The sequence below is a fragment of the Pleurodeles waltl genome, chromosome 8, assembly GCF_031143425.1.
Source record: "Pleurodeles waltl isolate 20211129_DDA chromosome 8, aPleWal1.hap1.20221129, whole genome shotgun sequence".
NCBI classification, from domain to species: Eukaryota; Metazoa; Chordata; class Amphibia; order Caudata; family Salamandridae; genus Pleurodeles; species Pleurodeles waltl.
In genome coordinates, this window is record NC_090447.1 from 1,384,896,629 (window position 1) to 1,384,914,594 (window position 17,966).

Here is a 17,966-nt window from a genome sequence, read left to right on the forward strand (position 1 = left end):
AGAATCGCATTTTTTTTGCTACAAAACTAGCTAAAGCATTTCCTTGAGTGATGATGTAGGTCTCCTGAAGGGATTGGTATATGAAGGATACACCAAGAGTTAGTTGGGATATGTGGGGCGGTTGTACATTTTTATGTGTATAATCTGTATTGGGGAGGTGTACACAGGCGGATTGTGTAACGTCTTTTTGTGTTGGGTCGCTTCACGGGAAGGAGTTCCTGAACGTGGGTGTGTTTCGTCAGTTTTCCTATTGTCTCCCCATCGCCCACCTCCTAAAAACAATTAGCTATTTCCTGTCTCTGCATAACTACTGGTTCTGCGTATTTCGTTATCCGTTTCTCCAGTTTATTCAAACCTCTTAGTTCATGTATTTTGTGGCTTGCCTTTTGTCCTTACTACTGGGAACTGCGGACACCTGTGGCTGAAATGAATATTGTTGCGTATTGTTTTATACTTAAGGTAACAATGGCCAGCTGGCACTATTCTTGCCTTTCCCTTTGCTTGCCAAGCCTAACTCTATTACCAACATCACCTTCGCCGTCTTCATTTCATCTTCATTTCTACTCTTCCACTTACTTGCCCAAAGAATTGAAATCTTTGTGGTTTTGGGGGTGAAGGGGCCTGCTTTCACTTCACCTACCCTGCTGACTAGAGAAACAGCCACTGGAGAAAGCCTATAGGTCCGGCTGTTTTAATGGTGATAATGCTTTCTCGATTCTTGGCATCTTTGTGCGGGCGACGTGAGAATGAGCCAGAGCTTGGAATGGTGGTTGGATGGGCAGATGATGGATGAGTGCATGGATGAACAAGTGAAAACTGCATGGATGATTAATGGTTGATTGAGCGCATGAATGGTTGATGGGTGAATGAATACATGAGCGCCTGCACATTACAGTAGTCTCACAGGCTGAAACTGCAGACAGCAGGAGTGATAATTTTATCAAAATGCCAATAATTACCAGTATTATGCCATGGTAAGCATTACACCAGGCTGGTACTATTATGGCAAATCTGTTATTACCTTTTTTGTGCTAATGCATAATGTGCAATTTGCCACGGTTGGGCACATCCTGAAAGGATGTCTACCATATGCCCTCGTGCAGGGATATCTGAAGTATGGTATGTTAAATAGTCTTATTGCGCTCAGCTACCCAGAGTGTCCCGGCGCACAAGCCAAGGTCCAAGAACCGTCTATTACTGATTGGAAAGCCAAGTTTTCAATTGTTTCTTAAAAACAGGTAGAGTGGTCAGCAGTAGTAGGAAGGGATACCTTTAATCACCATATTAAAAGTGACAGTTGTCCCGCCCCGGAAATGACGTCATATCCGGTGGCTGGGACTTCCGGTGTCCCAGAAAGCCCACCCCGGAAGTGACGTGCATGGGGGTGTGTCACGTGGTTTGTGAACACGTGTTGTTGGCTGGTAGAGCCACCCTTTTTTTTTTTTTTTTTTTTTGAAATGCTGCATATAAGGAGCTGGTTAGAACCGGCTGTCAAACCGCAAACCAGGGCTGAATCAGTTTGCCAAGGCGCTATGAAGAGATACAATCCGATCGCCAGAAAAGCCGTCTCCTCAGGGGCCCTGAACACTATTGGTAGATATTACCGGCCCCTCGCCCCTCGTACGATGGATGAGAATGCACAACAGGGTGTCCCAGACACCCGGGATACCGATGTTACAGGTTTTCAAGAGGAACTTTGCCATCGGCTTGAAAAGCTTGACCTCAAGGATGTGTCGCCCTTGATATCCCCTATTAAGGGGGCCGGCAGTGACAGCGATGTCTCGAAAGATGGATTAAGCGGGGCATCTAACGTCGTAGACATTGAAGTTGAAGAATGTGTACCACCCCCGAATTCGCCCATCTATGAAGACATGGGCTTCCAGGAGGACCCCGAGGCAGAGGCCGTTATTTTACAACCATCAGGTGTAAGTTCAGGCGCTGTTTCTGCCCCAATGGACCTCTGCGACTCCCAAGATTTCAGAGGAGCCTCTGAGTGTGAAGCGAATGCTGAGGTTAGTAAAGACATTTTTTATTTTATTTTTTTATGCCTGTATACTCTAATGTCATACTTTTAACTAATAATGTGTCTTGTGCTTTCTGTTTGAACCCTAGAACATAACAGAAGAAAGAGAGCCTCTAGAAGGGTCAGCTCCAAAGGTTAACACCGTAAATTTTTTCTGCTTATGCTGTTCCAGACAGTCTGAAAGTATTACAAGCCAGAACAAAGAGCCTCGTAAGAAATGTGTTTGCACCTACACTAGCCACGATCTTGAAAAGGAAGCTCCGGGCGTACCCTGTGACACCATATGGCCGGTTAAAGGCTTTGCAGCTGCCGTTGTGAACGCATGTGTTAAAAGGGATTATTATGACCTTTGCTACGGGCATAAAATTAATGACCCTCAACAGGAGGCTCACGAATGTCTATACGATGCATACACTGCAAGAACAATTCGTCACGTTTGTAACCGGATAGACACTTATCGGGTATATAAGCTGTTAAGGGTTGTGTATGGGCTGTCTGCTGTGAAGAAAAGTGTCCACTGTGACATGATGAAGGTCTTGGCTGCGGCTGTCCTTGAGATCCGATACGCTGCAGAGCCATGCTCAAAACTCGACCGCATGCACGGGATGTGTCCCCCCTTTGACAAACGTATGGTAGAAAGGGTTATAGAAAGACGAATGTGTGACATTTATTATAAAAACAGAAGAATGTTGTCTTTAGCCCCGCGAAAACTGTTTTAAATAAATAAATAAAGAAATAAATAAAAAAATAAAATAAAAAAAAAAAGTAGACCATAAATATGTTACTTAACGCTCCATACTTACTCACTTTTAGGAGGGGATTCCGGGTATCGAGATGCAAGATGTCTATGAGTTACAACCGGGCTACATCTGTATCGGGAGATTGATTTTTGTGCTGGTTAAAGAAAGAATAGCTGAAATACAGCCTGTGACTCTGCGATGTCTGAACATTTCGGAACCTTCGGCCTTGTTGCAATGTAACTGCCATGAGTGTATCGCCAAGTGGTGTATCAATGGCCGGCTAAACGCATCTGTTAAATGCTGGGCCTTGGACAAAGACCACAAGCGCAAGTTAAGACTTTCACCTGAGACGGGGGTGCATGAGGCTTTGGAGAACATGACTGTAGATTATCTCACAAATAAAGGTTCTGCATTGTCCTATCTAGAACTGTATGAACTGTTGAATTATATCAGTATCCTGAGCGTTCAGAGTTATAGACGTGGGGAACGGGAAGTCATGTCTAGAGCTATTGAGAGTATAGCTATAAAAATATCAATGTTTGTGTCGCTTAGGGTTTGTAAAGGAACATGCTCTGAGTAACATGTGTAGTGGATGTTGTACTATGTATACGTTTGTAAAAAAGGCCACATTGGATCCGTGTTTTGACATTTATAAGCTATGTAGCACAAAATGTCAAATACACGCTGGTTGTATACCCCAGCCGCACATGTATGTTTTTTATGTTTAATAAAATGACCTTACACAAAACAGGTGTCTTTCATTTCGGGGTGTTGATGTGAGACAGCATGACGGATGCTGATTTAAGGAAGCTTTATTACGATAAACAGGGGGTTGGAAGTTTCGGAGGCTCCGAAGCTCTATTTAGAAGGGCTTGAACTGAAAATGAATCTGTAAAACGTGCCAGTGTGAAGACATGGTTAGCTGGGGAAGAGGCTTATTCGCTACACAAACCTGTCAGGAGACGCTTTAAGAGGCGGTCCACAGTTGTTAACGCACAGCTCGATTATCAGTGGCAGGCCGACATAATCAGTCTTCAAGATCTGGCACAACATAACGATGGTGCCATGTATATATTAACCGTCATAGACGTCTTGTCCAAGTACGCATATGCAGAGGCGTTAAACGATAAAAGTGGTACCAGCGTTACAGCTGCTTTTAAAGACATCTTCGCTAGCGGGCGCGTGCCCCAGAAACTACAAACAGACGCCGGAAAGGAATTTTTAAACAAACATTTCCAAAAATTATTAGACCAGAACGCTGTTCAACATTTTGTAACGCACACCGAGGTAAAGGCAGCTGTTGTAGAGCGTTTTAACCGTACTTTAAAGTCGAAGATGTGGCGATACTTCACCGCCAACAACACCTACAGATACGTGGATGTTCTAAAGGCTTTTATAGATGTTTATAACGCCACCTACCATCGGACAATCAAAATGGCCCCTGTTAAGGTTACAAGGGATAATTCGTTAACGGTGTGGAGAACGGTGTACGGTGGGCGTCTCACACAGAAGGTCAAGAAACCGGATTTAAAAGAAGGGGCTCATGTCAGGGTTTCAAAGTTGAAGGGTGTCTTCACCAAAGGCTACCAGCAAACATTCAGCGATGAGATATTCATAGTGGAAAGTGTGCAGTTTAAAGAAGGGGTATATATTTACAGGTTAAAGGACTACGCTGGGGAAGAGGTATCGGGTGTCTTTTACACAGAAGAGTTACAAGAGGTGCCCTACGACCCGAACAGGGTGTACAGGGTTGAAAAGGTTCTGAAAAGAAAAGGGAGCGGAGCCCGGCGACAGGCGTTGGTCAAATGGCGCGGGTGGCCCGAGAAATTTAACAGTTGGGTTCTGGCCAGCTCGTTGCACGGTGTGTGAGGTATAGCTGTAAACGCTATGATGGAGAACTCCCCTTTTTATATCACGCTGCCATCCAACGCTTCGAAGGACATGTTCCCAGACAATCAGATTTCGAGTTATACAGTGAAACTTGCAAAGCCAGTGGATTTGAAAGGCCCGTGGGAGGTGGCACTAATGGAAATACAGTACCCTAGAACTTGGAATACCTTTACAAAGGCCGATGTTAAATTTCATATAAAGCGACCTCAGGATGCACTGACCTATAACTTGTCTTTCCCACACAGCTATTACCCTACCGTCGCAACGGTGGTCGATGCCATCAACAAGTCTATAGCCAGCACTGAAGCGTATGCGAATATATATCTGGTATTGGATCACGTTAGAAGAAAGGTGGTTCTTAAAGCCCCAGAGTTCAGTACAGTGTTTAAATGTAGTGGTAAATTACAAAGGGTTTTAGGGACCGTACAGCATCACCAAAGGCAGATGGATCCAGACCCTACATGCCCCGATATTAACGGCGGTTTTTATACACTCTACGTTTATAGCGACATTGTAGAGCCGCAGAGGGTCGGGGATAGTTATTCCCCTTTGTTGAGGTGGGTCCCGGTGCAGGGTGAAAATAACACAATGGTTAATATACAACATCACAAACTCGACTATGTTGCAATTTCTAAAAACCATTTTGACACTATAACCATCATGGTGTACAACGATCAGTCGGAGCCGGTCGCCTTTAAATACGGGAAAGTTATTGTTAAGCTTCATTTAAGGCCACGGCGCGAAGGTGACTATTAGACAGCTGCAATGGTCACCATGAAAACCTACGGGGATCCCTCGATGTACAGGGACTATTATAGAGTTCAGGCAGGGTATGGCGGTCCCCAACCCTACTTTCAAGGGGCTCCGGTTATGTATGGGGCGGGATTGGGGGGTTTCTTCCGGAGCATGTTTAGGCGTGCCATGCCCTTTTTGAGAAGAGGGTTCGAAATTGCAAAACCTCATGTTAAAGCGGCAGCTACAAACATAGCCCAGGACGTTGTGGGCAGTGTAACGTCTGCGGTAGCAGAGCGCATGAATAGACAGCCCCAAGAAGGAGCGGGGTTGCTGTATAAAGCGCATGGTTTTGTTAAAAGGAAGCGAAGGGCATCGCGGCGTAGGGGGCCACCAAGGCCCTATAAGAAGCGCCGGACTACTTCAAAAGGCCCTCACAAAAGAAGAGTCATAAGACGGAAGAGATCAACCAAGAAGAAGAGAACTCGTTCTAGTGCGAATATTTTTTAAAGCAACGACCATGGCCTTCGTTCACTGTGCATCGGGTGAATGCGCCAAATCTGAGTTAGATCTGTTTTCTCTCAAACCCACACAGACAAGCATTGAAAACAGTTTTTTCATGGAAGTGTCACCAATGGCTGCTCTGACACCCCTTGCACCGATAGAGTTTTATGTGTCGGGATCCACGGATATGTACCTTGATCTCAACAATACTCTCCTGCACCTCGTCTGTAAAATAACCAAAGCGAACGGTGACAACATCGAGGCTGATGCTAGAGTGGCCCCGATAGCATACCCCATCGCAACAATGTTTAATCAAGTGGACATTAACCTAGGCGATCGCCTCGTCACACAGAGTGATAACATGTATGCCTACAGGGCCTACATAGAGAGTATTCTAAATTATAGTCGTGATGCGCTGGACACACATCTTTCAGCGGGGCTCTTCTACCGAGATACCGAAGCGCATTTGGAGAACACAGCTTTGGACGGAGACAACGAGGGTTTTAAAAAAAGAGCCAGCTTCGTCGCCGGCAGTAGGCAGTTTGACCTCCTGGGGCGCGTACATTCAGACCTTTTCTTCCAAGACAAACTGTTAGTCAACGGTATTGATCTTAAGATCAAACTCAATCGTAACAAGGACTCTTTCTGTCTCATCAGCGGTGATGCAGAGCAGTATAAACTGGTTATATTGTCAGCGAGCCTGTTTGTAAAGAGAGTGAAAGTGTCCCCAAGTGTCAGACTGGCCCATGCTGAAGCTTTACAATTATCGAACGCCAAGTACGCCATTGAAAGAGTCGCTCTGAAGATATTCAGCATCCCCGCCGGAACCCGGTTAACGCAGCAGCAGAATCTATTTCTGGGGCAATTACCGAAACTCATCATCATAGGGTTTGTGGACAACACTGCTTTTAGTGGCCTCTACAACTCAAACCCTTTCAACTTCAAACACTATGATATCAACTATGCCGCTCTGGTTCACGAGGGTGCTGTGATCCCCGCAAAACCTTTCACGCCGAATTTTGGAACATCAAATTTTGTCCGGGAATATCTAGGACTGGTCTCGATAACGGGGAAACAGCTGAGGGACTCAGGAGTAGTTGTTTCAAGGGAAGGGTATGCTGCAGGCTACACGCTGTTTGCGTTCGACCTGACACCTGACATGGAAGATGGAGACCATTACAACCTGATCAAAAACGGAAATCTAAAAGCAGAAATACGTTTTACACAGGCACTGGCGGCCAATGTGAACATGGTTGTGTTCTCTGTATTCGACAGTGTTATTCAGATCAACCACGCCCGTCAGCTTATGTTTGACTACCATTGAAAAAGTGTAAAATAAAAAATAAAAATTTTTTTTTATTATTTTTTAAAAAAATATATAAAATGGACACTACTGAGATACGTGACTTCTTAAGTAGACATAAATATGCTAAGAAATACTTTCTAGGGGTATACCCTAGCGATGGACTACCTGAAAAGATAGGTCCGGAAAGGCCACGTACCCTCGTCTTTAACACCGATCCCCATTACAAGGGTGGGGCACATTGGGCGGCACTGTTTCTGGATGTGGACAAGGTTATAGTGTTTGATAGTTTAGCTGAATTCCCTAAGCATAGTATTTATACAAAGCCGATATTCAAATATGTAAAAAAAGCATCACCCACGGTTGTGTATAATAAACTACGGGTACAGGATCCTTTTGCCATCACATGTGGGGAACACTGTATATACTTTATTAGTAAAATGTCTGAAGGTATAACGTTTAGAAATTTTTTAAATCTATACTCAGATGATTTAGTAAACAACGACGGTGTTGTTATGAAATATGTGAATGAAAACTACAGGACAATGTCACACGTTGTTAAAACAGACTCTGGTCTCTGTCAAAAGTGTAAGGTCTTGTAAAGCTGTTATTTGTACTTGTGAGTGTCTAAAATAAAAAACATCTTAAACAAGCTTTCATCCTAGGCATTTTTTTTTTTAATCCGTACTGTGTACATTTTCAAACCATTCATAAATAAAAAGATGGCATACTCCGGCTGAAAATTTAAAAGTGTTTATTACAAGCATGTTTCAACACGAACATTTACATGGTTAAACATATAAAATGAAGCACATTTTTTCGAACCGTAAAAACTTTTAACAAAAAAAACTGTACATGTGTGCAAAATTAGATCGGTAGCCATGTGTTCATTTTGAATAGTCTCTTTTTAGGCCCCATAGGAAGATCAGCACGGTCCCGAGCGGGTGTTAGTTGTGGAAAGAAAGGCGATGTCGATATAGCGGGGCTCCTTGTAAAAATAGCGGGGGCCGGGTCTTTTAAACTTTCAAGCTTACGGCGATTCTCGGCATTTCCGATGATCGTGGAGGGAATGTTGAGTTCCGCAGCTGCATTTAGGAACTGTTCCCAGCCTCTAGGAGCTTCTCGTGTTGTTAGGGTTTTACCGTGTGTGAGACCCCGGACCAGATCATACATATGGGAACCAGCAACCGGCTGCCCTTTGTAAACGAATTCACCCCGGGCGTTCCAAGTGGTCAAATCTTTAGTAGTACTCATTTTACTGAGTAACATTTGCGCAGCCCCTCTATATTTCTGACTGATATTTTTTAAAAGGTCTAAGACAAAGGCATCAGTTGTGGGTGTGGGACCTATGTCATGAGCCTGCGTAGAGGGTCCAGGCGGCTGTTCAGCATCTGGGGTGTACAGCGTCAGTTTGGTTTTTTCAGAGGTGAGTTGCTTGTAGTATTGTAGAAAGTTTTGAAGGGCTCCTGAGTAAAGCCCTGCCTTGTCGTGGGGTTTTAAATCAGTCCGGTTCAAAATGGCTTTGATTTCCGCATCGAGACGATGTGTTTCGTTTTTGCGTATGTCCCAGACATCCGTGTTAGAAGGGGCCAGATGTTCCACCTGTTGCCGGGGCACGAGGTACATTTTGTGGGCGTGCTCCATCAGGATCGCGACAGTAGCCCTGTGATTAGGGGTATAGCTATACCTAACAACGACCCTATAAAGCCTCCTGACTGTTTGAACAGTTTTCTTTTGGAAAGGAGTGAAGCCCTCTTATTGCTGAGCTTCTTAATAATGTGGCGTTTCTTCTTCAGAACCCGGAACTGGCGCGTTGATATAGGGACATTACCTTTTAGGGTGTTTAGGGCTATTTCTGAAATGGCGGCCACTAAATCATCCGTGGCAGCGCAGAGGATGGCTTTTCTTCTCGCGGGGCTGGCCGTTATCAACATTTTTAGAAGTCCTAAATTACGTCGTAACCGCGCAGACATTGTGGGGACCTTATATTACAAGGTTTAGAGTGTAAATGTTATAAGCAGCTTTTTACTTGTTCTTTTTATAGTTTTTGGACACTGTTTTAGGCGTGTAGGCGACTGGGAAGTCCGGGGGTATTATGCCGGCTCGTAGTCTGTAGTCTTCAAAAGTGTTGGGTTTCAAATCCACCAGTAAGTAGCCGTGGGGTTTTGCTGTAGCATCGTTAAAGGCATCCATGAAAAACTGGGTGTTGCCGGGGTACATTTGTTTAGCTATAATTGAGATTTGAAGTTTGTCTCTGGGGTTTTTAAATAAGACCAGGTATGAGGCGTTGAGAGTTATGGACCGGCTGCTCTTGCCCTTGTAAAACAGGTTCTGCACTATATAGCATATGCTCAGATTGCGGTGGTGTGAATATTGCGTAAAAGCCCGCTCAAGCTCGGGGTGGTCCCCTCCTTCACGCATGAGGTCATCCACCACAACAATGTTTACAAGGTGTTTTGGTAGCAAGTCATCGTCGTTGAGATTATCGGGGATACCCTCTATAAATCGAATGTGGGGAAATTTTAGGGTGAGCTCAGTGTAAAGATCCTGCCAGCATGAATAAAGCCACACGATGTTGTTAGGGGTCTGAGATAAAACACCGGGAGCGTTTTCTAACAGTTTCTTTATAAAAAAACTTTTACCGCTATTGGAGGGCCCCGCTAAAACGCAGGAGAATGGGTGCTGCAGTCTGGTGTCCATATCTGGGTGATGTTCAAACCTCTTATGGCTTTTAGTAACCGTAAGGCAGTGTTTTGTAGTCCGTTGTGAGGACCTGTTTGTCAAACACTACTCTTAAGGTTTTAAACATAGGCTGTGTTGTAATTTCCCATTTTTTCTTGGACCTGACTATGCTCGGATGGTTTACAACAATGGCTTTGCTATTTTTGTGATCGCTCGATGCAGAGTATTCGTGCACCAGGCCCTTCAGACTGTCAAAGTTTATTTTAATCGTATTGTTGACGTTTAAAGTGATACCTTTGACTTTCATGCAAACCTTGTTGCTTGAGGTCTTATAACTGTACGTCTTAGGGCCTGATGAGGTAAATTCCTGTATATACTCCCCCTTTTCGAGCTCGCTGGTCAAATCCCCTAGATAATCACCCAGCGGAGGATCTTCATCACCCTCTTTACTCACAAAGATAACAGAGTCAGTGTCATGGTACAAACACCGTTCCTGAAGCTGGTCCAACAACCTGTAAAGCTCTAACCTGGCGTGAGCGGTTGTGAAGCATGCTATAAAGATGTTTATATTGTTACACGTTGTGGGGTACTCTTTGGCGTATTTCCAGCATAGAACGGCCGTCTCGTCGTCAATAAATTCACAACTGGATACGTCATAAACAGGTGTGAATATATACTTAAAAAGCTCTTCCGGATCTGTGACGATGGATGTGTTTGACAAATTGGTCCGCTGTGCGAACTTTCCCCACAAGGAGTTGAGACAGAGCTTAGCTAACTGCCGGCGGGCGGGGTTAACCTTAATGAACGCAGGTCTCAGTTTAATACCCTCGCGAGATTTGTAATCAGCGATATACTTTTTCTTTGAGGGCTCATCGACACACCATTCTGGATACCCCGAGGCCTCCTGCTTGTCTCTAAGAAACAAGTTTATGTACTCAGAAAAGAGCTGTGTTGTTGTATTTGGAAAGTGCCAGACTTCCAGGATTTTACCAAGACGATACCCTTTCTCTAGGGCCGTCTGCACCTCAATGGTACACCAAGTCCCTTCCAGCAGCCTCTGCTCATCACTATGCCGACATTCGCTAAGCTGTTTACTTTCAGCGCAGGTACGGCATAGGGGGAACATTAGCTTACCGTCGACTCTATAAGGGAGCACCGGAAAGTAAAGTTTCCGCGGAGGGTGAATCTGACACTTAATGATTCCAAAGTACTCTTTGAGAGGTTTAAAGTTCCTGTATACAATTGTAGGGTGGCCCACAGGGTACAACTTCACCTTGTTCACAAATGGATACAGACTAGTGAAGTCGTAGTAATGTATTTTCTCACCAGGGCCAGCTACACGGTACAATTGAATGGCGTTTGTACGGCCGCCGAATAAGGCGTCACGGGGCTCCAGCGGTGAAGGTAGCTGCTGGCTCTTAATAAAAGTGCTCAGTGCGCCATCTTTCGATAGCTCAGTTACCCAATCATGTTCCCAGAGAGTTCTCAGAACAAACCCACAACTCTCAATATGCTGCGCCTTTGCCAGAGTCCGGCGGTACAGATGTTCAAACGTGGTGCCCTGCAGTCTATTAAATTCATGGGGTTTGTAACACTGAGGGCAACCATGGTAAAAACACCCGTTGAACTCAAAGGCCGTTGGAACACCGTTAATTAATGCATACCCGTCTAGATAGTAGCGGCCTAGACGGTATTCGCCGCCCTGCAAAGCGTGCTGAATGAAGATGCTCTCATTCGCAGAGACGTACATGAGCCACTGAATAGAAGGTGTGGAGTAACGTTTCTGCTTGCCGTTATAGAGGTCAGGTGGTATTAAGGCGATAGTTTCAGACATTAAAAACATGTGTTTATAAATAGACATGCACATTGAAGCCAGAGTAATGTTTTGAAATGGGTCCAGGTATACAGTTATTTTTTTTTCGCGCTCGCACGGATCGGTTTCAATAAACACGACCCGCTTCGTCATCGCCACCACAACATCTCTGAATAGGTTGCATGCTTTTCGCAATATCATAACGTCCGCCTGACAGTATGCTCTCAATTCAGTTTGGAAATGAAACCGTTTTTCACGGTTTTCATCGTACCACTGTAGAAAACTCTCTTTTTCAGAGGGCATCATATAATCGCAACCATAACTGTCGGGCGGAGGCATAGGCCCGAAGTAATTCTGATTAGCCCATGTGTTAAAAAAGTGTGGGAAATAACCTTTACAGCCTTCAAACCCAAAGGCTTTTGGCAGTTTGCTCAACTTCATGGCCAGAAAATTCAAGGTGTCTATGAACCTAATGTCAAAAGGCACAACCTTAAGCAGCATTAGTTTGGAACCTTGGGTTATGAGACTAACGGGAAGCTTTTCATGTATCAGGTCCCTGATAATGAAAAAAGAATCATATGCTTTGGAGTTGTGAGCCAGAAATGTATAATCCTGGTATCGGGGTTGCATAAATGTGAGGAGGAAATCATTCACGCAAGCCCGACCTTCAAACTCCCAGCTCCCATCACCGGTTAGATGGTGGGCGTAAATATAGTTTGGTTGGTGCACCCCCGTCTCTTGCGTACACTCTATGTCAAATACGATATAGTCTTCTGTTTTTTTCTGGTAGTGACTTCTGAGCATGTAACACTCATGGGTTGTTCCGGCTATAAAAGGAGCTGTACACCTAGGGCACTGCATACCTTCACATTTGTGATCGACAGGTTTATAACGGCCGCAAGTCCCACAGTCGGCTTTAAGAACACATTGGGCGAGGCCTATGTGCGTGTTTAAGCAGTCTTGCGACCGACAAAACAGCTTGCACGTTGGACAGTTCACTTTCAGAGCATTGTCATTGACACAACCGTCCCTCTGACACATTTTACAGTGTAATTCACACTGGTGTTTGGTCCGGTTGTTGTATATGTGATCGCAATGCTCACACACATACTTGGCGCCTAGAAAACCCTTCAGGTTCAAGACACCGTAAAAGTGGTTTTCATGGTGTAGCACATACACAGTCTTGTTTTTCACACCTTCATTGGTAGTGAAGTACTTCCAAGAACCGGCATGGTATAGAACTTTAACCGTCACGGCGAAGTGATTCTCAAAAAGTCCCAGATCCCCAAAACCGACCATTTTGTCAGTCGGTATCTGAAGCGCCTCATGTGCTGCTACAGCCATCGCCATAATGACAGCGTCTGGGGTAGAGCGGTCCATCAATAAGCCTGCAATGCTTGCGGCCAGACACATGTTGGTAGCTCCGGTATTAAAATCGAGCAACCATCGTGATTTCTTGTCAATGATTTTACTGTACATAACGCTCTTTAAGGCTCTGGAAGCACCCCCCTCGCGCCCCCTAACAACGAGGGAGATGATTCTAAAGGACCCGTACGCCAGTAATTCAGCCTTGCTCTGTAAAAGTTTAGATAGGTTTTCTAAAAACGTTACAGCGTCAAACACATCCCGAGATGACCGTCTGGTGAACAGGGGACTATTGAGACCCTGTCCCTGAAAACGCATCTGAAAGAAATCATTAGGACCCACATCGTGTAACAATCGTTCGATCAGCGTTTGCACAGCCTGATGTATAGCTATAATGCCATGATCTGAGGAGTGTAGGCGATCTAGGTTAACGAACCTAAACTCCTCATAGTGTTCTGTAGCGTTAAACCGCTCTACAACACGACTATACCGTCTCACACTTTCCATAAAAACTGGTTCTGAAGCCTCAGTTTGAGAATTACTGGTTGTTGGAGAGCTCCCAGGGGTGTGGTTAGATGTAGGTGTGTTTTTAGACCTTCTGGTAACGCAGAGTCTGGCTTTCTTTAACTTTTTTATTACCAGCTTGCGTTTTCTAGAGCTACCAAGCCACTCTGGCTTCTTATGGGCCCATCTGGTTTTTGGTAAACGACCCCCGCCGATCTGAACAATGTCTGGCTTGTTTACAAATGGTGACACTGACACTACACCGACTTCGGACGGGGCTCCTACAGACTGTTTAAGGCTGAGACACCTCGGACCATCACCCCCAGAGGGCCTGTAAAGACCAGCAGCACCTCCTAACTCTATATTTTGACGTCTTATGGGTGCAGGGCTTGGGGGTTGACATGACCTCTGACTATTGAGCGCTCGTAAAACTCTTAGAGCTCTACTAAGCAGGTGCTGGGGCTTCTTTTCATATTTAGACGGGCGGCCCCCTGTACTGGTAAATGTAGTTCTAACATTCCCCGGGTATGTACGCTCACCTAGTCATGACGGGATGTTACCCATGGCCACAATTGTTGAAGCGCAAGTTTGGGCCATTGTGTTTCTACACCGAGCCATCAGCTGTTTTAAAGCCTTTATGCTAGCTCTGGATGCCCCTCTATTACCGTCGTTCTTACATAGTTTTAAAGTTTTTAGACGGAGTTGGCATTTTAACTGTCTGAACGAATGATGGATTTCTTTAACGTAGTTGTCTAGAACTCTAGCCCGGCTTGAAAGGTTTGTTTCAAGGCCAGTACTTGTGACACTAGAGGGGTGATTGCCAACTCCCTGAGCATCCCCAGTTATAGGACAGCGGCCGGTGTTATCACCCCCAATCACGGCTGAGGGATCAGAGCGGGACGTAAAAACAGGATTCCAGTGTGAACATCCAGGAGTTTGAGAGCCCTGATCATCGCTCGAGGGTGTTCCAAAACTCTGATTTTGCGTTCCGCTACACCCTATACTGCTGGCGGGGTATATTGATGAGGAAGGTGAAGACCACTGAACACGAGCACTAGGTGTAGGACTGGTGGGGTCGTATGCCCCCGGGGGTGTATCGGGGGACATCAGACATGGGGAGGTCAAATGTTTATCGCTATAAAGGGTGTCCGTTGTTGTAGAGGCAGGGCTGTGGCTGGATGCTACTGATTGAGACCCTACTGCTTGTAACCCTAAGGGGGCCATCTTAGAATTGACACAAGTGGATGTCAGGGCTTCAGAACTCGGGGTAGTACCAGCTAGAGCCTTAAGAAGGTCTATACAGTGGGAATAAGGATCCTCTACAGGGTGGTCATTTTCCAATGATGAGTCATGTAACCGGGATGGTTTAGTTGTACACCCTGGAGAGGTTAGGTCGAGGCCAGACACGCCGATATTAGAACTAAGGACCCCAGACGGATCCGGCTGTACCTTAACAAAATTTTTAAAAGACAGGTCTAGAGGCCCAGATTGTTGCTCAGGGTTCTGGAACTTCTTCCTACGATTCTTTAAGGACAGCCGATTTATTTTAGGGTTGCTGCACTGTTTTGGGGACCCTCCAGAGGCTTCACAAGGTGCAAACAGTTGGGCGCTTGGTGTTGTAAGAACGATAATGTCCGGATGGCCACACCCCAAACCCGGGATAGTTGTTGCAGAAGTGCCCGCTGTACTAGGTATTCCCTTTATGATGGATGATGTGGTGTCGTTATGAGTTGTACCTGGTCCAGGAGCGACGGATGTGGAGATGTTGCAAGGTGGGTCTCGGTGCTCGGGTTGGCTCACGAGTACCGATGACTTTGTGGGGTTTTGAACCGTCCCAGTGTAGACCTTTAAAGATGACATCCGCGGCTTAGGCTGAGGGCAGGCGTCTCCGGAGCTCTGGTGTGATGATTCTAGGATGTAAAGATAGCAAAATATAGATTAGGGCTAGTTAGAGCGGCTATACCTATGGGTCGGAAAGACGTTTAGACACACGCTGCACTGTATACACCAAACTCTACATTTTCTTAAACTCACCATGGTTTTTCCGGCTTGAGGGTCCCTTCTTAATAGGCGGGCCACCCTTTGACCCCGGGGACTTCCTTTTGCGGGGCTGTTTTTTAAGCTTTCCATCCATATCCCGGCTCGCTTGTTCCATAGGAGCCCCTCGGGATAAAAAAACATAAAAAAATAATGTTACACATACAATATAATACATAGACTATACGAACTCACTGAGATGTCCAAATATAGGTCTGACTGTTAGACCCTGTTAGGTTTTCAATGGGGGTACAAAAAGACCCCTAATATATACCTGCAGAAACGTTATCCTGTGACAAGGTGCTTGACCCCTCTTGAACATGGAGGATTTGTTGGAGAGAGGCAATCGCGCACCTGAGTTCTGCATCATAACCTATGCAAACACATGGGTGCCCATTAGAAGTAAAATAAAAAATAACAATCCTGACAACGTAGTTTAGAAGGCTCTATGGCCTGTAACTCACCTTGCTGCACGTTCTCCACGGCCAGATGGGATTCCCCAGACTCTTGCATGTCCTGTGTACAAGAGAGACATATTTACCTTTAAACATACCACAATTCATCTTCTACGTCCGAACCCTTCATAAAAGCACAACAAGGGTAGGACAAAAAGAAAAAAAAAAAAAATTTAAAAATAAATTTTAAAAAAATAATAATAATAATAAATAAAAATAAAAAATTTTAAATAAAAAAAATTTTTTTTTTAAAAAAATGTATCTATCAAAATTCAAAATTGTTGAATCCACATGTTCTGTAAGTATAAATACATATTGGTAACTGTAAAACTTTTCTCAAAAACTATACAAGGTTTAATAAACAAATTCCACATGATGGCGCTCTTGCATAATACTACCTCTAGGACTGTCTCTATAAGACATAGACTGGAAAGTGGATCCTAGGATCCATGCCGGGTTTTTCACCTTAGCTCAACAAAGCTGTGAACCATGTGTGGGGGCGGAGCTCAGTCTAAACTCCAAGCTGAGCCAGTTCCACAGCCCCCCCCAGTCTTTGTTTTTAAAAAAAAGGAAAATGGCCGGATGTGGATGCAGCCTGTGTGAGGTTCTGGGTTTTTCAGGGCAGCAACGTAGGATCCCATGCCATCCTGAACTACGGTGAGTGGTGTGGGGTACTTGGGGGTCTGAAAAGTTTTTAACAGGGATAGTTATTTTTTTATCATTATTATTTTAATTTATTTCAATTTTTTTTTTTATTGTGTGTGATTTAAAAAAAACGACCCTGTAGGCCCCTAAACCCTGGTCTCACACTCACACACACACACACACACACACACACACACACACACACACACACACACACACACACACACACACACACACACACACACACACACACACACACACACACACACACACACACACACACACACACACACACACACACACACACACACACACACACACACACACACACACACACACACACACACACACACATATATATATAAATATATGTATATATATATATATTTTTTTTAAAAAGGTAGGCCTGTGGGGCCCTAGGGGCCTCTGAGACTCGTGCTCAGGGCCCTCATTATCCCCATGGCCTTATTTGTATTTTTTTTTTTTTTTTTTTTTTTTTTTTAAATGGTTCCCTATGGGGCCTTGGGGACCCAATCCCCTTGCCCCCCAAAACGCTATTATTTTTTTTATTTGTATGGGCCCCTAGGGCCCTAGCGCGCGTGGTCAGGGCCCCACAGACCCTGGCCTCCCGCCGTCACTCACTTTTTTATTTTTTTTATTTACTTATTTTTTATTTTTTTTAAAAAAAGAACGCCGCACTCTGGCGGCAAGCACCGACTCTCCGAGGCCTCGGGAACTCCCTGAGGCCTCGGTGCGCAGGTCGGGAGAGGTTTAATTACCGTGAATGCCGCTGAAACAAACGCAGCATTCACAGTAATTAAACCGTCAAGACGGTTCTCTAAAGCCGCAGGGGAATCCCCCTGCGGCTTTAGAGAACCGTCCGCATCCTAAAACACGAGATCTCCGGGCGGCTGTAGCCGTCCGGAGACCTCGCGTTGTACTCTGAAAGCCGGCTCTGAGAAGCCGCGGGGGAATCCCCCAGCGGCTTCTCAGAGCCGCCCTGTAGAGTACAACGCGAGGTCTCCGGGCGGCTACAGCCGCCTGGAGGCCTCGCTATAAAGTTAGTAAAACTCTGCCCAAAGCCCCCAGGGGGGCTTTGAGCAGAGCTCTGTTAACTTTATAACGAGGTCTCCCGGCGGCCACAATCGCCGCGGAGGCCTCGTTATAAAGTGAACAGAGCTCTGCTCAAAGCCCCCGCGGGCTTTGAGCCGAGCATTATTAACTTTATAACGATGTCTCAGGGTGAATGCAATCACCCTGAGACAGCGTTATA

At 45.2% G+C, this 17,966-nt stretch overlaps 2 protein-coding genes across 4 annotated transcripts in view; both read left to right on the top strand.

The window, feature by feature from the left end:
- Positions 1–17,966, top strand: part of CWC15 (CWC15 spliceosome associated protein homolog) — a 163,598-nt gene that overhangs the window by 110,975 nt on the left and 34,657 nt on the right. The gene's annotated exons all lie outside the window — the stretch shown is intronic.
- On the top strand, positions 1,635–7,168 carry LOC138248654 (uncharacterized). The gene is made up of 3 exons (XM_069202416.1): positions 1,635–2,012; positions 2,113–2,157; positions 2,837–7,168. Exons 1-3 carry the CDS (start codon positions 1,872–1,874, stop codon positions 3,341–3,343), a joined length of 693 nt encoding a protein of 230 aa, XP_069058517.1. The 5' UTR covers positions 1,635–1,871; the 3' UTR covers positions 3,344–7,168.